The sequence below is a fragment of the Lepisma saccharinum genome, chromosome 9, assembly GCF_977018435.1.
Source record: "Lepisma saccharinum chromosome 9, izLepSacc3.1, whole genome shotgun sequence".
In the NCBI taxonomy this organism is placed as follows: domain Eukaryota; kingdom Metazoa; phylum Arthropoda; class Insecta; order Zygentoma; family Lepismatidae; genus Lepisma; species Lepisma saccharinum.
In genome coordinates, this window is record NC_139237.1 from 91,847,439 (window position 1) to 91,869,540 (window position 22,102).

Here is a 22,102-nt window from a genome sequence, read left to right on the forward strand (position 1 = left end):
CGGGGGAGATGTTCTACAACGTAGTTGCGTCAATGCCTGTGTCAGATTGTTTTTTTTTATATATTACGAAAGGTAATGGTAATTGCATCGAGTTTGGTCGACTTTTTGTTTTAATTTCAATTTATGCATAGACAGGCTAATCGAGACTGGACCTACAGTTTAGAGTGCGAATCGATCCTCTATGTACACTCAGAGAACTAAATGCATCATACCGATTGATGCAGTAAGGTGTGTTTTATGGCTTCTTCAAAGAATGAGATTCACATTTGATGCATTTGGGTGCATTATTGTATATCGTGAAAGAAACACCAAAGTGCATCATTTGATTCCAGTGAGGATTTATTTCAGTCGAGATACACTTCAATGCATCAGTTGATGCATTTTGATGCATCTTTTTTGATGATGAATTCTTGTGCATCAAGGAACATCAACTGTTGCATTGAAGCATCTCGACTGAAAGGAATCCTCACTTGAATCAAATGATGCACTTTGGTGTTTCTTTCACGACATACAAAACTGCACCCAAATGTGAATCTGATTCTTTGAAGAAGCCATAAAACACACTTTAGTGCATCAATCGATGCATTCTGGTGCATCAATCGATATGATGCATTTATTTCTCTGAGTGTACACTCACCAGCAATAAAAATGCGACACATATATCGTGAAATACTCGCTTCCCAGCAGGACGGTGTGAGTGTTACGGCGACAAGTGGGTTTTAATAGCAATCTTTCAATGGCAACTTCAACCACCGCCTTAGAGTTAGGCAACACACACACAAGGCCTTGCAGAAGCGAGTACTTCAGGATTTAGGGGTCACATTTATATTGCTGGTGACTGTACCTCCACCGCCCATCTACCTCAGACCAAATAGATACAAGGATGAAGCTACTCGTGAAGACATTTCGAGACTAGATAAAGAACCACACAGTATCCATGGGCGGCGCTGGTGGAGGGGTGAGTCGAACCGGTTCGGACCCCCCACTGGAAAATTTGCATCGATAATTTCAAAATTTACATTAAAAAAAAACATTTTATTATTTTGATTGTCGACAAATGAAAGGAAATTAATTACTATTCCAACAGAATGACGGTAGTAAAAAAATGCTTCAAGTCGAAAAATTTAGTGTAAAACGCATACAACAGAACGCAGAGGATCGAATCTCATTTCGCCTAATCATTCATGAGTATTGAGTATTTTTTTTCATCTCTGTTCCCTGTGATGCATTAAAAATTCATAATTTGACTTGGGTTGATGTATTTCGAGTTCTGTATACAGGAATCGAAATAATAAATGGTTCTACGAGTTTCTAAAAAAAAAAAAAAAAAAATGTAGAAGATGTCACGCAACGTACGCTTTGTAACTAAGACATTCCCTAATAAATTCTTCATTACATAAAACCCTAAATGATAAAGGTGAGCAATTACAATAACAACGCAAGAGAGAAATCGCCATCCTAAAGAATATTTTATTCCTGTTGTAAAATTTCTGACAATAATCAGAAGTTATTTGGCTTATTTTGCTTCGCTTTTCTGCCAATTGTAGCTAATCGCGAAAATTAGTATGAGTGAAGATTCGAACCCGGAACCCCTGCCGTCGTAGTGCGGTGTGCTAAGCACTCCGCCACGGGTATCGGTAAACTGAAGTTTGTTATTGAATGTCAGATATTTCTTGTTTGAGTTTAATGTAATACAAATATCTTGTTACTTTGTATACCTGCAGTGGCGGCAGTTAGAGGGGGCAGGTGCCCCTCCCCCACTTTTTGCAGCTTTTTATCCTAGCACTAAGGCCTCTTAATGCTAAGCCCTGTCTACCAATCTACCAAGAGAAAGTAAATTGTCCTTGCCCCCCTCCCCCCCAGTCTTGACACTCAATCGCCGCCACTGGTTACCTGTAACGGAAAAGCATCATTTTACATTACTTTTGTGCATTGCCCCTACTCCGTGAAGTATGTGATTTTGAAGGGACGCTTTCAAAATTTCAAAGAACTGATTACGAAATTTAAAACACACATGCACTTTTTTCGTCCTCTCTAACAATAGGCTATGCCTGAGTGCAATTTAAGACAAGTGGTAAGCTAAAAAGAAGAAGTAGTGCATAAATTATTTTTATGCATGTTCTGTTTTGTTGGGATAGAGTATTCTGTGGCGTCCTCCCTTACAGTCATCCTAAATGGGAGTGGTGGATAAGTGAAAAAATGTTCATGGAAAATACTCAAAGCAGGAAGGTTTTCCTGAGAGAAAAAAAAACAGTTGGATCTTGTAATGTAAATTGCGTATTCTTCTATTGTAAAATTGGAATCCTAAGTCCAAATACCTTTTTCTACCACTACAGTCATTATTATTATTATTCAAGGGGAATGTTTCTGTTGTTGGTTGCAATTATGTATAAAGTTCGCCAGCTTTTCGCGCAGTCAAAAAACTATATTCCTTGTCCAGATGCACAAGTCATTCACTGCTGCCATCTTTCGGACTTTAACGACAAGATTCGGTTTTGGAAATCAAGCACTGTCATTTGTTATCTTGTGCTGCTAGTTGTATTCATTGTTGTTATGAACATTGTTAAGTGGCTGGCCTAAAGTTGTAAGTTAAGGATTGTACTGTACGTTTCTTTATCAGTTGGGTGTAGCAACATACCTAGATAGAAACTTTTATTACTTGGGGGGGACGTTGCATTTCTCTTAAGAATATTCATGTGTGGACGAAATATGTTGAAGGAAATCAATAGCTTCAGTCACTTTGCTGAAAACAAGCCGACGTTAAGATCAAGGGTAAATATATATTTATTATATGTGTACGATTTGATTTGATTTGATTTAGTTTATTTTACTTCGCGTTTTGTGCCTCTTGGCTAATTTACGAAGATGGGGATGAGTGATGAAATGATGAAATTGATGAATGGGCTTTCACAAACAACCAAGCTTGACCGGGATTCGAACCCGGGACCCTTTGTATGTTTACGAATATGTCATGTGAGTATAAAATCTTCGAATGCCGTTTTCATTATTCCAATAAGTGTTCATTAAGTCGTTAAAAATCGTTGGTGTTCGTAGGATAATACAGGTTTCTGTAACGTTTTTCTTGAAAAAATCTGTCATATTTTTGCTTTAATTTTAGTTAATTTATCGTGTAAGTTAAGATAATTTGAAAGTCATTGATTCTGGGTTTTATCTAATAAATGTGTATTTGAATGAATGTATTGTATATCTTATTGCACATTTCAACATACGAGGAACACTGAACCGGTCAGTTGCTGCAACTGAACGGAAAGTTTAGTAATTATTTTGTTCTGTGACGTCATTTTTCTGTGTCTCTTCGTTAATTGGCGAAATAGTTTGGAGTACGAATATATGGAAACATCCTTACCCGAAATTCGAACCAATGAACATTCGCTTCTTCGCTGCTACATTGGTTGTTGCACAGTTAATCGCAGCGACGAGAAATGAAGGATGATGAAGAAGAATGACGAAAGAAGTAGAAAAAAATATCTGCTGTGGTTTGAACGCCCTGTTTGAGTCAAACTCAGGAGTATAATGAATGACAATTTCACGAAATATAATACCTAATTGGCCGAGATAGTTTAGTTTATTATTGTTATTTTTTGTTAACTCGACGGTTTGTCTACAGGTTGATGTTAGGATTGTCTCTCTTTTGTTCCATTTAAGGTTAGTTGCTATGGTGACAACGAAGAACAGATACAAAGGAGATTTCTTGCCTCACCAGGGATTCGAACTTAAGACCCGGAGACTTGCTGTCCAAATTCTATCTCGTTCGGAACTGATTTTCTGTTTCACTTGTTGAGACATACTAAAGAGGAGGCCACGTGATTATTATTTATGGATAGTTTATACTTGTTGTTTAATGTTATTGGTTCGAGACCAAGCACACACAATGCGATTAGGGAAACATGGCAGAAAAGAGACACCAAATAACATAATATATCAAATCCAATTCATAGTCAAGACGATGCCGAGAATGAGAGATAGCAGTCGGTTTATGTGCAATTTACAGCCAATGAAACTAACATTAAGTACACTCCGTACCTCCACCGGAAATAGAACCCGGGTTTGTTAGTTCACATTATGAACAGATAAGAATCGGGATTGGACCTACAGTTCAAACCGGGAATTGAACCAGTTTTTTTTCTTGATATGGCCACGTGATCGTTACAGTAAACGTCATCCCGAGGAATCGAACCAGATGTATTTTGAGCGAGAGTGGCAGAGCCGTTTATCAATGCACGTTCAAGTTTGTTTTGGGCACTCCCCCCCTCCCCCCTTTCGTGTCTGCCGCGGCGAAGTTCGGTTTCAAGTTTCGCAATGTTGATTTGGCCCGCTGCCTCACGATTCCGGAGACAGGTGTCTCTACTTGCGATCGCTAATTTGTCCGCGATATCTACACTGCTACGTGCGATTAGAGCGTCTAGAGCTACAGGACCAATTCACAGACAAAAGACAACAGCGAAAGTAGAGGAAATAGACTTACGGAAAGGATTTCGGACCCGGGGACCTTGTTGCCCTGACTTGACGGCTAACGTCGCTGTGATCGCCGGTAGGATTGGCGCTGGGCGGAATCGCCGGGTGTTGCGGCAAAGCGCCGGCTCGCGGCTCCACCGTTGGCCGTCTGCGCAAGCTATTCCGTCGACAGAGGGGAGAAGGGAGCGAAAGAACGAACACGAGAGAGAGAGAGAGAGGGAGAGAGGGTGAAGAAGCGAAGACCGAGGGAGAAAACTACGCGCGCGCACGAGTTTCCTGCCTCGCTTCTTTTGCGCGGTAAGGCAAATCAGCTTTCCCGCCGCTCCGCTAGGTGGCAGCTGAGTGCAGGGGCGGTGCAGAAGACTCCGCCGGACCCGCTGTTCGGGGAGGTAACCGTTGGGTCGCTTGTGCCTCTCAGTACGAGGGAGGGATTTGTCCTGTGAGCACGCACAGAGACGCGCATGGCGTATGGAGTGAACCACGGGGTTTTTTTTAACAGGTTCCCTCAAAAGAAGGCTTTTTATCGCCGGCTAACCCTTACCGACGCTCTACGTCATCAGACGGCGCTGACACTCGCTACAAACGTCTTGTGAGGATCCGACGTCAACCTGCTACGCCCGACCTCAAAGATTATCTCAAGACTTCGGCATGGCAAATCGGAAGATCGACACCGGATCATCGACAAGATCCATACATTACCGGCATGCAACATCGAAGCTTCAAACAACAAAAGTCTGCTACAATGCTTGTGTGTGTGTCCGATAGGAAGTCACGGCTGAGTTTTGTTGTCGCATGAAACATTGTGAAGTGTGTGTGACAGTCACGGCGATGCAAGGTGCGAGATCTTAAAGATTTCCAGACCAAAGAGTTAATAACGCTAAAGTTAAAAACAAAGGAGCTGTTACAGTGATTGTGCGTGTGTGAGTGTGTTGTAACGTTACATTATTCTCCCCCTCGTTGTTTTCGTCGGACACACAAGTGCGTTCACGGAACGTTTTCCTAGAGACGCACTGTTCTTCCAGTCCGAGAAACTTGTGTGTGTCAGTGGTTAAAAAGAAACAACATTTCTGTGGCCGTTTTGTGTGAAGCTGAGAAGTGACGTCTCGCACTAAAAGACAGCTTACTCTCCGTCCCTGTGTCCGTCAACTCCCGATTCGTCTTCTCCCCCTCCGCTTTCCTTGCGTCTCGATCAACCCTTTATCGCCCTTCATTCCTCCCACGCCCCCACGAAAGCAATTCGTAATTTACGAGGATTCGTCTGCGTTTAGGGGGCGCTCTCCTCAACGGATCCCGAAGACTGACACTGTATCGGCGGGCAACACCACTCTCTCGTCCCCCTTTAGATCTTCCACAAAGAGACACGAGTGCTTCCACACTCTTTCACAGAGAGACTGCTGCGGGATTTGTGTAAGTGACTTGGATTCGTTCCCAACTTGAAACGAAAAGTGAAGAGAAGAAAAAAAGCTGATATAGTCTGGAAACGTGAATGACTCATTCTCCCATTTGATGAACTCCCTCGAGTGACTAAAGCCAATAGAATGCGTGTGCTGGTTTCCGAACAGCCGCTACGTTTCGGGAGATTGCCACACCAAAGATTCACTCGAAACTAAAAAAAACTATGGACAAGATCTCCCAGTAATATTTCCCACAAAGTGCTGTGATCAGTAAAAAAAACTTCCCTTCAGTATTGTGCTTCCTCTCGCTAACAGTGCGTTCAAGAATCGAGATCTTTATTGGATTTAGCATCTCCCAAGGTTCGAACTCATAACCTGTTCGGAGCTTCTTTTTGTGGAAAAAAAAGTGAAGACGACATCACACGTTTTGCGATTTGACCGTCCAATCTTACTCGGGGACGTCAAGCAGTGGGAGTGGCTTCGGAGGCGGGTGATTGACATCGCAAACAGCCCTGGCCACGCCCCGCGGTCAGAATGAGGGTGGAGTGATCGGCGCTGCCCCCACCCACCCCTCCTGGACCCCCCCGTGTGATCTAAGAATGGATATTCAGGCAATGCAGTCGATGGACTGGCTTTTCAAAAAGGAAAGGATTTATTTATTGGCACAGTTTTGGCAGCAAGTTAGTAACATAATCAATAATATGATTTTTTTTATTATTTTTAACTTTAATTTTTTTGGGGTGTTTTGGTGAAGGTGTGGGTTAGCATGTTGTGTGCGTTGATGCAGGAATGTTGAGAATATTGCTAGTTGACCTTTGACATGTCAGGTTTCGGGGAATCGAATCTTTGACCCGTTCTTACTCGGGCTGGTGTAAGTAATCTTGCGGTTAACGCACCCTTGCAATTTGTTTCTGCAGTCATTACAAATCAATATCTTTCGTCGATTCAGTAAGTTCAAGCACTTGTAGAAAACTTCATATTGTCAAGAGTTTGTTTTACAATGTGCGGTTTCCTCTCTTCGTTTATTACCTTAGCTATGTCACTTTGCACATTGTTTTGACAGGTCTGTTGGCAGTATTCTTGACTTTCTGTATTGTGTCAGCGCCAAGTGTCTGTATCTTGTGTTTGTTTTAGTCTTAGAAGGTTTTTACTGCTCATTTACTTCCTCGTTTATTTGTCGCATTGTGTTTTCGCGGAACTAAGTTCTACTCTTGTCCCAGGCGTTATGTCATTGTAATTTTCGTATTCGTAACGTATTGACATGCTAGTAAGGATAGTTCGGGATGCTTGCGGCTAAAAGCGTCTCGCCGCACGGTCCCGAAGTGTTGCGAGGGAGGGTGGTTTGCCTCGTAAGCATCCCCCTAGTACGTGCAGAGCGGTAGCGAGGTTGCTTTTCTGATAACACACACCACGCGGGAACGCTCGAGTGTTCTGGGGGGAATCCGCTCAGCCCGTCAAGTCGACCGCAGAGGCCGCCCAGTAGGCCTAACGCGTAACCTTCGCTACTTCTGACGTTCTTTGCACGTTTCAATCGACTTTTCTCTTCACGTTTGCTCATCTCATCTCACGTTCTCTTGTCTAATACAACGACGCAATTCCCAATGCAATTACTATGTTTTTAGCCTAAGATTCTGTAGTATTTTGTCATAACTTGCGATTGTAATTTTCGTCTTGCACAGTTGACAATTCTCAAAGACGTTCCACTCACAAAAGCTTACATGTGCGTAAGGTATATTTAGAGACAGTTACATCACACGAAAAACTAGATTTGTCTATCATAATATGAATTCCCTAAAAACTGGTCATTGTGTTACACTGCTTTAGCTATTAAATAGACACTGTCGTTGTATATTGATAAAAATATCAAAATCGAACAAGAGTATAAGGGAATGTTATTTCTATCGTGACATTCCTAATTGGCGGAAAACAAATCTTATAGAGTGTGACGTCGTTTCTCAAATCGTATCTTTTTAATTTTCTGTTTTTATTCAGAAACCTTTCGTCCTGTATTCTTCGTTTGTTTCTTCCACACATTTATTGTCTAGTGAGCGTGTAATTTTGTTTTCGATCAAAATGATTTTATACCATCTTGCCGCTACCAGTGTGAAAAATACCATTTTTATATTCCCCCGTCACGTAACTGAAGAAAATTGATTTATCTAAGCGTGAATCAAGCAATACAGCTTTATTTGGCTTTTGAAATTCAACTTACCTATTACATGTGCACTGAATAACGTACTTCCCGTGATCAAATGTATATTAATACGTTGCAATCTTACGGACCGGATTGTCCATTTGAATCTAATTTTTTGGCAGATTCGGTCGATTTTCGTGTAGAGTGAGAAGCTCTTTACCCAAAAAAAAGTTAGTGATTTCTCTCGGACGCAGTTAGATAATTACGCAAACATTTACTTTGATTTCGACAAACTGTGAATTGTATAATATTTATTGTTATCCACTGCTTAGTCACAATAATAATAGCACGCACATATTCTATATGTAACCGATATTGAATTCTCACTATCCAAAAATCATAGACTGTTATTATTTCACAGAGTTCGTTTCGGCAATTGTAGAATATACAAAATTTACTTATAATATGTATTCGAACTTTTGTGATATTTTTGGTAGAATTTTGAAACTATAATATTCAAACAGTATTATTTTTATGATTGAGATTACGTTCATTTCACAGTTCTTTCCCTGTTTGTGTTTGTGTACTGTATTTTTTACTAAGTCTTGTTTTTGGATTAATGGAAATTGGAAATTATATATTCTTCTGGAAAATTTTGATCCCTGCTATTCTTTGTTGGAATTCCGTAAGAATGTATATTTTGCGTTATTTTTAAAAATTATGGATTGCATTTTTTTCGCGATGATTTTCCATTGACGTTAATGACGCCTATTGTGAAATAAACGCTTCGTGAAATATTGTAGCTTACACATGTAAAAAGAAAACATTCTTTGAAAATGTAAAATCTCACAACTTCTACAATTTTTTTTATCGTAATTTGGAAATGGCAAATGCATGAGTTTAGCTTCTCGTTGTGATGCATGCGACAATTTTTTGTAAAATGCTATTAGTGAAATTGCATATATGTGTACAGTTTCGAGTTGTAATTGCTAGACGTCTTATGCCGGTCGCACTACGAAGCCAGAGATCCCATGTTCGAGTCGTGGGTGGAGTACTGATGTATCATTGTGATTCTCTCACCATCCATTTCATCAGTTAATAATCATCCTCTTCGTCGCGATTAATCCAAGAGATACAAAGGCGACGTATAATCGAAACAGACTGAAACTATTTCACAAATGTTCGTTTGAATTGCAAGATTGTGTGCTTGCATAAAATTTCAGCTTAAAAGTTTTGTCAGTATAAATGTGAATAACGTATGTTTCGCAAGGTTTTTGATTTTAGCTGTGAAACTACGTACACTTGTATGCTGGATTTTTTTTATTTTTTTATTTGTCATTCAATGCAAAATATGCATATATATATATATCTTCCTCTGTGTGTGTAATCTCGAAAAATTCGCTAGGATTTCTAAGTTGAGCTTATTATATTTGAGATGTTTAAATGCATAAATAAGGCACTGGGAAAGTTATTCGATCGAAGAAAAACAATTAATGTCGTACCGCTATGGTATCGTTGAGATGAGGTTCTTGAAATAAGTCTTATTTTCGATCCCGTGCCCTTATCGTGCTGGGAAATCCTTGATCAACAAGCGGTTGTTCTCTGTAAGTAGGGAACGGAAAAATCAATTTCTACATTTTCTCTGTCAGCGATGATATGTGTATTAAAACATATTTTCCGAATATCGTGTAGAAAGTTTGTCAGAAAATGCATCATGTTTTTAAGCAAAAACAATCAATTACGACTCCAAAACCGTATGGGAGTATATGTAAATATACAGCACTTTGTAAAGCATTACACTGTATTGAATTTTGAAATCAACGGACAAGAATTCATTTTTCACTCCCTTGTTTGTTGAGTTTGTGTAGTATTCATAAGCATCTTATTCTCCGAATATTTTTTTCCAGTAATGTTTCCACACAAACAAAGTCAATTATATTTTTATACCGTCATGATCCTTGTTCATCTATGATCGAAAAGAGTTGGAGTAAATACTTTGACATACTTGTTTTAGTATTAATAATATATGTCGTGTAACGACGCCTAATGTGTCCTGTTCTTGTATTTATTTAGATTGGAATGGTATAGTAGTAACAAAGATAAAATGATCATTTTCTGCCGAACATGAAAAACATAACCTACAAGACGATTCCTTTGTATATGTACGAAATATATGCTGTTTTTTTGCTGGAGTATTATAGTATTGCTCGGCTAGAAAGAGACTCCTTCGATGTTGGGGTATTTTGGTCTCTTGCAAGGTGATTGGTAAATAGAATTATCAAGCATCCGCGTGGATTTTCAAGACCTTTTTTTTTTTAAACCCTGGGTAGAAATAATTTTCTCGCCGTTAAGACAACTAGAAAAGTTTCTTGCTAATATCAACCCCTATCTCTTAAACATTTGCAATTATTCAATGACGCATTTACCATCAGCGCCACAATATCTTTCTCACGAAAACTCAATCAACTTCTCTATGTTCTTTGTGCAAATTCCGAATAATGTTTTTAGGTTTAGAATGTTTAAAGATTTTTGTGAAATCAAGCCGTACGATGTTGGCATGTCTATAGTACCGGACATGAGTTCCTGTATCAGGAACAACACTCGTCTCGGTACCAACTCGATACTCGATATAGATTTGTAGTTAACCCTGAAAATCTTTTCTTTCTCTCACTAATGTAAGTCTATTTGCTGACCAGGCGTCAAACAAAGAAAAACCTTTCGGTGTATCACAGGTAACTTCGCTTGTATAGAAGTTTATTTGGTTTTAAATTGTTTCTGCCATTTCTTGTCCTATACTTTCTTCCATCTTTTAGTTATGAAATATGAAAACCTGCATTCCTGTATACTTAACTATTCTGGTCAATCTCTTCATACTTTCTTCAGTTAGATTTTTAACTTATTTTCTCAAATTCCCCTCACATTCTTCTAAAATCTTTACAATATTTTTATTACAGCAATAAAATCATCATCCTTGTTTCTAATGCAATACATAGATAAAGTTTTGGTATGAGCTAACCAACCCATTATCATGATTAGAAAATATATTTCGTTAAATGTTTTTAATACTAAATTGATGGAATTGGATAAGTAACCAGTACGAAAATATTTCTTTGGGAACTTTGTAGGCAAGAAAATGTTTTCTTGTCAAAGCTGCTTACAGAGAAAACAGTACAATAAATTTTTGGCAGCGATAAATAGCACCTTAGCTAAAGTTTTGGAAATAAATGGGTTTAAGGGTTTTGTATAGACCCTATATTTCTCCGAGACGATGCCACGAACAAAAGTGAAATATTTGTTGTCAAGACGAAGCTAGTAGTAGCCAACAAAGATCAGATTCTCCGTAATTTTACGAAAGGGCAGTATCATCGGCGTACAAGTGTTGTATCATCGGCGTATAAGTGCTGTATCCATCACTTGTCTGCAGTCATGTATCGATTGAGGAGTGCATGGTGTGCGTGCAGTCACACATTTCGTGCGGTGTACGTGTGTGTGTCGTATCAGATGAATAAAACAAATGAGTTACAGCGGGGACTGAACTTGGAACAGGGATTAACTGGATGTTATTCGATCGTTGCGGCAGAATTTAATTTGCCTTCTTGGGATCTTCCAGTCCCGGCTGTTCTTGAATGGCGTGAGATCGAGCTCCGTGTTCTGCCGACCTATGTGGCGGAGTGGTTATTTCAGCCCGGGTTCGAATCCCTTTGCGAGTGTCCATCAGGATCATCATATCATCACTCACCCTCATCTTCGCGATTCGACAAGAATGACACAAATGCGAAGTAAAATAATGAAACCAAATATTTCGGGAAGGGCTGTTGCCCCATCAGCTCCCCCTTTGCGTACGCCAGTGGGTTTCTCTAAGAATTACAAGAAGTAAACCAGAATAGCATTGAAGGGCAGAAGATGTTTGTTTTCAAATTTGGCAGCGATACGACAATGGACACTGTAATATGAACTATTCGGAGAAACAGTGCTGAGGTATATGCAGGAATGTTTTTATAAGAGTGAACATGAGTCAGCAAGTGTTTAGTTATTGGGAAAAGTACAAGGATTATGTGGGATAGCAAGAAGACGATATGAAAGAAGCAAGGGGAGAAGAACTAGTAGAATCTTTTAAAAATTGCCAGATAAGTGGGGAGAAATAGCAGAGGTTACAACATCCATCCATACTGACCTTTGAATAAAATAAGCTCCGATACTCGAAAGAGTTTTTCCGAAAGGCTTTTCGGCTTTTCTTTGGGTGACACGTGGACACCAAGTCGGCTCCCACCGTAGTCTTTGTCCGGCTTTGTAGAGCGGTAGACGGTTCTTTTTTCCTTTCAAGATCGTCTGGGTATCAAACCCGAGACCTACAACTACCAGCAACACCATATGAATACTCACATGCTTTGTGCATTACATTCAATGCTCGGCAAGGAAGCTATACAGTAAACCAACAATGCTGTGTTCATTCGAGCAATTGCATAACGGTCTTTTAAAACTTGACATTTGCGTTCCAGCACCTTCATGCTTCCTGTTTTATTCATTTGTTTAATTCAGCGACCTTATCTTTATTAAAGCATATTAAATCGCTTAAGAGTGTCTGTTACATGGATGGTAACTTTCAACGGAGTGAGGTGTCTGAATAAATCTTCAGACACACGTAATGGTGTCCGAGTGTCCTGCTGTAACAGACACATGTCTGTCTCCCCTTACGCCCAGATTCTTGTGTACGGGAAGAACCTTAGGCAGTATTTATTGTTGCAATATCGACCCAAGACTTATTTCACTTCCAGATTAGTTTTATACATATTCATTATGTTTAACCAGAAAGCCTTGGCAATATATTGATTTTCATTACGTTGTAGTGAGATCACGTCACTTTCTGCATTATACGGAACACAACGATGTTTTATAATAATTTTAATATAATAAGCAGTAAACTAAATGCTGTTGTGATAGTTTTAGCACAAACTATCCATTTCTCATTGCAGTCGTACGATTAAGTTGCATATGTTTCGCTAAATGTCACACGGCTTCTTATTTGCTCTTCAGGATCGGACAAAACTCGAAATTTATCAAGGTTCATGCATTTTTTTGGACCGCAAGTTGACACAGTTAAACGTGTAATTTTGGTTCCTTTGAAATGATAATGTCTGGTTGTCTCAACTGATGTACTTTTAGTGCACCACACTGAAGAGAAGTTGTTAACAGAATCGTTATGTATTGCATCATTATGTACTTTAATGTGTTGCTCGAGTCTACATACGTATATGTGTCACTTGATCTGTGCATACTGACTCTAGTACAGGCAGTGGCGTGCCCAAGGAGGCTTGGTGGGGTTTAAAACCCTCCCCTTTGGCCCAGTAATCCTAAAAAAACCGTCAAAGGTAGGAAAATATGATAAAATGAGGGCTAGCTACCACAAAAAAGTATACATAACCCCTCCCTTTTGAAAATCTTGGGCACGCCACTGAGTACAGATTCCTAACACTTAAAAGTCCTTCAGTAGAGTTATGTCAATATTTCTGGCAATTTTAAAGGTCGGAATGGGTAATGAACAGGCACGTATCTAGAAATCTATTTCGGGGACCAGTCCGAACCAAGTGAACCCATAAATAATAATAATGACAAAATTAAAATAATTAATTGGAATATGTAATAAATGTTGTATCATTATTACGTGAATAAGTAAAAAGACAGTATAAGAATAGAGATATAACAGCACGTATTCATTATCTAGCTTAACTAAGATAGGCAAGGAAATTAATGTCAAATAGATATGCAATACATTCACAAATGTTAATCAGAAACATTACATTTCGTCAACTGGATTTTTTGTTCAATAAATATTCAATTCTTCATCATAAGTAGTAGTGTGCGTAAATCTTTGGTACTGTCCTTCAAAGCCGTATGGATTCCACTTTAAACTGTAGGTCCAGTCCCGATTAGCCTTACTGTGCATAAAGTGGACTTAAAACACCAAATCAATCCGATCTAATTCAAAGCTGTAATCTAGTCCTTGCCTTCCAATAAGTTCAGAGTAAATAAGTAAAGTTTACTACTTGGTAAGTCTTTGATAATGATGAAATGATCAACCTGCGTTCGAAATCAGGATTCGTACTGATTTCTGTTGATATTATCCTGCTCAATGCGATTGAAAAGTAAATGGTGTAACGTTATGCTTTTTTAGACTAGATAATTAGGTTGGAAGTCAAGACCATGCATTAGAAATGGATGTAGAAATGTGCACGCACGTTCACTGTGTATATGGCCTTCAAAAGTATCTTAGCTATTGAAGATGAATTAATTTTCACTCCTCTCTGTTAAGACTTCCTTATGCGTTTTCCAACACATCATCACTGCTCGTTACGGGTCATTACTGCATATTTATCGTTCGGTGCCAAACATGAATGTTTAATGGAAAGCTACCATAAACCCGTTCGTGTTTGCATAGAACATAAGGGAGGCGAAAGATTATGTTCAGAGAATCAGATTGCAACAAATATTTTTTCAAAAAAAAGATAGAGAAATGTGTTTCACATGCAGATAAGATGCTTATTGCAAAGTTCATTGCAACAAGGCGCGCAAATTGCAGGTGAACACCGTACTTTATGAAGCGCTTAATTGGTCCTAACTGCTTTTTATATCCTTCTGCTGCTGTACGTGATGATGGGTTTTCAAACCGATCGACATCTTTTGAGATGCGAGCATCTTTTGTTCTTGCAAAGATCTTGCGCAGTGTAGGATCCCCGAGACTGTTGCATGCGGTATTGTGAAGATCGTGTGGAGCAGGCCAAACTGCTACCTATTCTCTCTCTCTCTCCCCTCTCCTTCCAAGGACCCACGGAAGATCCGAGGCACGCAAACCTCCAGATGATTATGAAAATTCGCCCGCAGAAGCGGGAGGGTCTGGATTGGAAGGGTGGGGGGGGGGAGGTGTACAGATGGAAATCGTCTTGTCCCAAGACGCGGAGGAGCAGGAATCAAATTGGTCCACGGGCAGACTCCCGATCGATTCCCGAATTCTTAGGAGATGTCCTCGGAGTTGCTCCAGATGTAGTGGGGATGGGTTCCCCACAGGATAGGCTTCTGTCTTTTTAGTTCGTTATTTTCTGCAGGGCGCGTATACGTACCACTGCCACTATCAGCAAGAATCTGCTCACCGAAATGCATTTTGCGAACTTTAAAAATGCATCAGTTGAGGCTTTTTACTCTGTCCGTTCTTGATACATTGTTATGGTATCACAACTTCCTATGTTATTAATATTATTACATAATATCATATATTTTGTGTACGGTATTAAACTTTATTAATATATAGCAGTAATTTAAATACATACATAAGCACAGAAACCACGAGGTTGGCGCGTAATTTTGAAGGAGCCAGTGCCCTCCACCCTCTTAACGACGTCCGTGTTGACTTGTGCACTGAATCATTATTTCGAAAGTTATTATTTCGTTAGTTTCTGTTGCTTTTTTGTAGCGATTCTGTTATTTTCATTTCATTGTTAACATTAGTTATTTTCAAACGTTTTCTCAAACAAAAGCAGTTCAAATTTACCAATAACAATAAATCAAGCCGTCTATATCAAAGAAAGTAGTCTGATTACGACCCAAACTAAAGGAAAGTAAATGATTCATAAAGTTCGCACTTGAGTCTAATACAGAAATAATAATATTAAAATAAAAAGACGCGATCGTGTTTTCTTCTTCTGTCAGCGCAACGGCCCTCCCCGGTATGCTCAGTGAGTTTCAGCCAGTCTCTTCTATATCGGGTACATTTCCGCCAGTTTTTTTTTTTTTTTTCAGTGTTGTCAGATCTTCGAGTGTCGTCTTCCCCTTTTATTTTTGACGTTCCATTATATCCAGTGGTTATAGATTTCCACTCAGTTATCTTTGGATTATTTTATTTTGCTGCACTCCGATCCATGTTATTCTTAGGACTTTAGATGCGTTGTTACATAACCTTCTGTTTATTCCCCTTGCACAATTTCTTGAGACTACAAGTTTCTATCAATTCGTGGTGATTAACTCTAAGTTAGCTCCCTGTCTCCATTTACCTGCAGGTTACACCATGACCCGAACTTATCTGCGAACGAAAACCGATCTGCAGTTTTCTCTTCAAAGAATTGTTGACAGAATTATCAAAAGGCTCAACCATTCGTGCACTTATCACTGCGTTCCCACCGTCTCTTGTAGCATTGTGCTACATTTATATGCAAAATTAGCTGTCGCTATCTGGCATTTACTGTTATGCAAGGAACTCCCCACCTGTCTCCTGCTGCGCGTACAGAACCTCGAGGAATGAGTACTGGTAATTCACCTTGTCTTGTCCCCGAAAGAGAAAAAAAGTTCTGAACGGGTTGAAGGCGTTTTTTTTTTTGTTTCGTTTTTTACATATTGTTAAATTAACGTTACTGATTTCTCCCCGTCTCTCGAACAAAATTACTTCAGTGGCAGAATTACTTACACTTAATTCGAAGAAGTGTCACAGTATTGTCTTAATGAAGCGAGCATTTATATTCGTTAATATTTTACATTTAGATTAGGGACAAATAAATTCTTAATGTACAATGACGATTGGATTTTGTTTTTTCGTTTTGGAAAGTTGCCTACCAAGAACTATTCAAGAAAATTACTTTAGTGCAATCCTAATCAATTACAATTATTTTGTAATCAAATATTCTTCTAGTGAACCCTTAATATACTCGCTGAACTTAGTAACACCAATTCATTTCTTTACACATTGTTGTTCAAGATGCAGTTCGACATTATTCGATTGTTTTTGAGTAGAATTTTCTATTGCCTCCTGCACTCAGTCTTTAATTCTTAGCGCAAGTGAAAACTTTTCTAATTAATTTTACAAAACGTTAAAATAAGTAAATCAAAATTTCACTGTATAAATGAACGTCTAAATTCGTTGACTGTACGAACAAAGCAAATTATTGTAAAATTTGAAGCGGGTGTTTTCCAAGCATCATTCTCAATGTTAAAAAAGCTGTGTTAATGTTGTTTCCAAACAGTAATAGTTAGTCAACAACTTGAATAAAAATAATGTACGAGCAAACATGTTGTTTCTGCTCAATAATTATTTTCATAACTGCTTTTACGATATCATAAAGTTTGCTTTCATGATCTGAAGGAAGAGTTTTTATAAACGTATTTTCCATGGAAAAACCTACAAGGGAAGCTTTTTCTAAGATTGTTCCGAATAAAATTGAAGAAAGCTTTCTGTACAAACTTTCCCAATAAAAAACACTGTGAAAACTTTTGTTAAATGCGTTGTCAATTTAAAAAGTCATAGAATGAACGGTTTTGTAAGTACGTTTTCAACACAATAGCTCCAAGAAAGTTTTCGTTTGCAAAAGTGTTTCGATAATAAAGTATCTTAGATTGAAATTTTGCATTCGTGTTTTCAACAAAATAGCCCCAAGAAAGCTATTGTTTGTGTCATGGAGGAACGTGTGTTTTTCAATAAAATAGCTTACTGTTAGAGATGCAGTACAAGCATTTTTTGTTAAGGCGTTCCGAATAAAGAAAACTCTCGAATGACTTTTTAGCAACAAAAAATCAAAGACTAACTTTACTCAAACGCGTTCTCTATAAAAAAAAAGAGAGAAAGGGAACGAACTTTATTTTCAAATGTTTTTACAAACACAAAATCTTATACCCCCTTTCAAATGATCCTGCGTTCGATGCCTTAACGACCTGTTCGATGCGGTGAACGACCAAGAAAAGAGTAACATAGTTAATAGCGAAAGGAAATCAGCTTGACAGCCAAATCGTTGCTTTCCCGTTATTACTCTCGGTTCGCTTATCAATTGTCCAGGTGTCGCCTGTCTCTGTTCTGTGACATTTTCCCGTTGCATGCAAATTGCCTGGCACATTGTTATAATTTTTGTAAAGGAACGTTTCGTCACCTCCTTTCGGGTCACTTTGTTTCCAATTCTTCTGTTTGTTTTCGCACTTCGATGTTTCTATTAATGTTAAAGACCTTAGTAGTGGGCAAAGCGTAAGACACGGAGAAGTAGGATCAAATTTAGCAGTACCGATGGCTAGAAACTGCAAAGGATACGCGGCGTGAGCCACTATAACAACAAGCAAAGGTGTAAGAGGGATCGTAATCTTCGATTTCGTACATAGTAACCTCATTTTTGTAGTTTTCGCAGCTGTTCTACAGCATAAGATAGGCAGACTTGTAATTTCCAGCGGACTTGGGGTGGTATTTTGTGTGTTTTTACCAAATGGTTTGGCGCGGATTGTCCTGAAGCTCTTTTGATTGATTTTAATTCGCATTTCTGCCACTTCTTGGCTAATCGCGAAGATGACGATGAGTGATATGATGAAATTGATGAAGGAAGCTGGCATTCGAACCCAAGACCTCGTAGCGCGGGGTGCTAACCACTCCGCCACGCTGGCCAGCGGTCAAAGCTTGTTTTAAATACTATTTATGCTCAGACAGGCTAATCATGTGGGATCCGAAGCCCTGAGCAATATGTCTCCACTGGACGTCGAACCCGCGACTTAGTACTTTCATTTTGTTACATTAATACCGAAAAATTTGCATAAAGTATGAAGACACAGTGTGTTTCAAAAGTCTCGGAACCCTAACTTTGATCGCCCTTAACATGAAAACCGTAAGAGATTTGCATCGGGCTTTCTGTATTGTGAAGCCTCAGTGAGATATTTTTAATACATTTAACAGTCAATTTACTCCCCATGCTTGAAAATCTAGACATTCATTAATGGTTCAAGAAAAGATAATTTCTTCCCCTGAATTTTAAAATCGGGATCATAATTCGCAAACTTGTTATTGGCGCCATATAGGTGTAGAAATAGCAATGCGATAAAGTGACATGTAAGTGGCATATAGTCTTAGGTGGCAACACTAGCTGTTCGTAATTTTGTCTGCAGACGCAACCTTGCCTACTTCATATTTCAGCCCTTACAGTAAAGGTCGCTTACGGAACGCTTCCCGTTTCCCACTGTACCGTTACAAAGATTTGTTAATTCTTACGCAAATGTTCGATTACGTTCGTTCCCGTTAAAATACTCGAGATTTTACGTCCCACATACGCCGTTTAGCCAAGATCCTGTACGTCTTGTATTTGTTCAGTGTCGTATTTCATGAAGCTCACAGCGTCCTGTTTGAAAAAGGCTCTTGAAATGAGGATGTGTGTGTTAAGACCTCTGGATACTTCTTCTGTGTCGGCCTTTGCAAATATAAGCGATTGGCGGCTTTGAAAGATCCGCTGTCATGGTTGGTCGTTTGATTGTCGCGCGGGAGACCGTGGTTCGATTCCCAGAGTGGGCGGTCTCAAGCCTCTGCGTAAAGTGTCTGAAGGGTCCACCCAGCCTCAGATCAACGAGTACCTATGGGCAACAATATAGGGTAAAGGTGGCAGGGAGGTGCCGAGATGGAGAATGTGTGGAGCCCTGTACTCTTCGCCCACCGTTACCTTTTATTTTACATGCCGTTTGCACAATTACATTCGGAGAAAAGGAATTATGTATGGTAACTGTTGTGCATATCCCAAAAGTAATTATATTTGGCGTCGCTTTTCTTCCACTTTTGGCTGCCCACGACGATGAGGATGAGTAATGATATCATGAAAGTGATGAAGGGACCCATGCCCAGGTCGGGATGCGAACCCGGGACCCCTGGCGTCGATGGCTCTGTTGTAACCACTCCGCCACTGAGGTCGGGTAAGAGGTTTCCAATTTAGTTTCTCTTGCAGCTTTGAGTTAATCGCGACGATGGGATGAACTGATGAAACACGCTTCAGACGCCAGGAAATGGGCGGAAGTCGCCTGTACGGTCCGATGGAAACCAACCAAATATCAGTGTATGAGTATGTCATGTTAACCACTCGTCTGCTTTCGTTTCGCGTAAGCTCTGTTGTGGAAATATCAGGCCTTTAGTCATTATTTTGCGTGCAAGCAATTATAATACGAACACCAAATCGTTCATGTAGTTTCGTCCACCCAAACGCGCCTTAACCAGCAGTTAAGATAAAACCGCACTACTTTTCACCTAGTCTTATCTCCAAGGAAACAAGAATGTAGCCGTTAAGATAAAAAGAGCAGTTAGTACACGGGAATAATCATAGGCCCGGGACTGTTATCCAATTATGTAAGTAGCCCCTTCAGAAATCCAACCTAAATACAGCGTAAACCCGTTAGTGCGTTGTCCTTGAAAAAAGTTTGTGATCGGTCGCACGGGGGAGTTGGGCTTAACTTGGAGACTTGGTTGGTGCGTCTAGTGGAAACAGGTAAAAACTTTAATCGCTTTTCATTGTTTTTATTCTTCAAGGTCTAAAGGGCCTTGTACTCGGAGTATTGTTGTGAGATTAGTTCCCATTGTTGGCTCTTTTATTCATGTAACTGTAGGAATTACACCCGGATTATCGTCTGTGATTTCCCTTCGTGTGTGTCGTCTGCGTATAATCCAAAACATTAACTGTAACAACGAGCTTGCGCAGATGCTAGGAGTGAATCAGTCAATTGTCTCGTAATCAAGGTGTCCCTGGTTCAGTTACCGAGAAATCCATTCGCGATTAGCCTATGCGCATAACGTGAACGTATTTGCAAACTCGCATGCATGTCTTCATGTTCGTTACTTTTTTTTTTTAATGTGAGCGGGTCCTAATTTTGATTGGGCGATCAAATATTATTGTGTATGTGTTAAAAGATATTTATTCCAATTATATCGTCACAGATAAGCATAATTTTATAGCAAGGGAGACAAGACTAACTGTGCCATGCTCTTCCCATAGCAACGCATGTGAGCGCTGACGTCATCGATGATTTGAGACATTCAAACAAAGTACCGAATATAGTTTAAATTAATATCATAGTTGTGTAAAAAGCTGCATTGCTTCGCATTATTGACTGCATTATGTTGTACGTATTAATTTCATTCTTTAAACAAACCTTACGTGATAAATGCTCGTTTAAGTGTACTCACTACTACCCATCTGACTTCGCGAACGAATTGGTTTCATCCTGGCGTTCGAGTTTGTATTTCCTATTTTGTCGATTCCTCTAGTACGCAGAACTCCTTTTTGCAGCCAATGCGACGGCCATCTCGCAGGAAGAGAGCAGTGCCTGCCATCTATTGGCGGATTCGCGAAAGTCCATCGCCTCAGCAAAGCATAGGAATCGGAGACTTGCGTAGAAATTCGCGTTCGTTCTCGTTTCGTGTTGAGTCAAATTGGATTATTTTTATTCTGGCTTCACGATTGGTCAGTATGGGTGAGGGTTCGTCAAGATTCCGAGTTTTGTCCAAATCCCTCGTTCTGGGCTCATTAATGATACCCTGAGTGCATTATGTGCAACTCTAGTTGTAAGACTGACATTCTTGTGCCAGTTTCTTGAGCTTTCTTCTCTCTCTCTTTCTTGCTTTTCTTTTTTCCGTTTTCTCTCTTTTAAGTTCATTCTCTCTCTCTCTCTCTCTCTCTCTCTCTCTCTCTCTCTCTCTCTCTCTCTCTCTCTCTAATTCATTTTCTCTTTCTATTTCTTCCTGCTTTACTCTTTCTTACTTTCTGTTTCTTGCACTTTCTTCGTATGATTCTCTTCCTCTTTTTTGTTTCTGTCTCTTTTTTATCTTTTTCTTCTCTCTGACACCGTCCTGTCTAACCCCAAAACAAAGCTCTTTCCCTCTGTTTCCCATTATCTATCAATCTCTCCTTAATCCATCTGTGTTTCTGTAATATCTGCTCCACTTAAAATGCTTTTGAAAAATTCTCGTGTACGCTATTTGAGGCGGATTAGTGTGATCGATGTTGCCACTTTTAGGCTGATTCGAATTTCACTTTGAACGGTAACACCAGTTTCTCTTTGCTGTGAATGAACACGAAACCAACGTAACCAACCAACCCTCCCTCCAAATTTTCGTCATATGTCACCGAATGAGAATTCTTGGCGATATATATCCCCAACATCCACAGCCATGTAGTCCCGTGTTAGCAATTGAGAGTTTGGGAAAGTTGCTGAAGGATGCCAACATTTCAGCGCGCCAATCCCTTCCCCCTTTTGTGTTTTTTTTTAGTTTCGATTCAGCCACGTTACTGTGATTTCCACCAACAGACGGCGCTGCCAGTGAGAAACGGGGACA

At 39.5% G+C, this 22,102-nt stretch overlaps 1 protein-coding gene across 11 annotated transcripts in view; it reads left to right on the forward strand.

Moving 5' to 3' along the window:
- Positions 1-4,879: 4,879 nt before the first annotated feature.
- The window catches only part of ct (homeobox protein, cut), a 135,633-nt gene continuing 118,410 nt past the window's right edge, over positions 4,880-22,102 (forward strand). For 7 of the 11 annotated variants that reach the window (XM_083128593.1, XM_083128595.1, XM_083128597.1 and 4 more), the window contains exon 1: positions 4,880-6,550. In XM_083128593.1, the coding sequence (XP_082984719.1) occupies positions 6,470-6,550 (81 nt within the window). In that variant the 5' untranslated portion in view covers positions 4,880-6,469. The remainder of the gene's footprint in view (positions 6,551-22,102) is intronic. The other 4 variants (XM_083128602.1, XM_083128603.1, XM_083128604.1 and 1 more) reach the window with 2 other exon arrangements.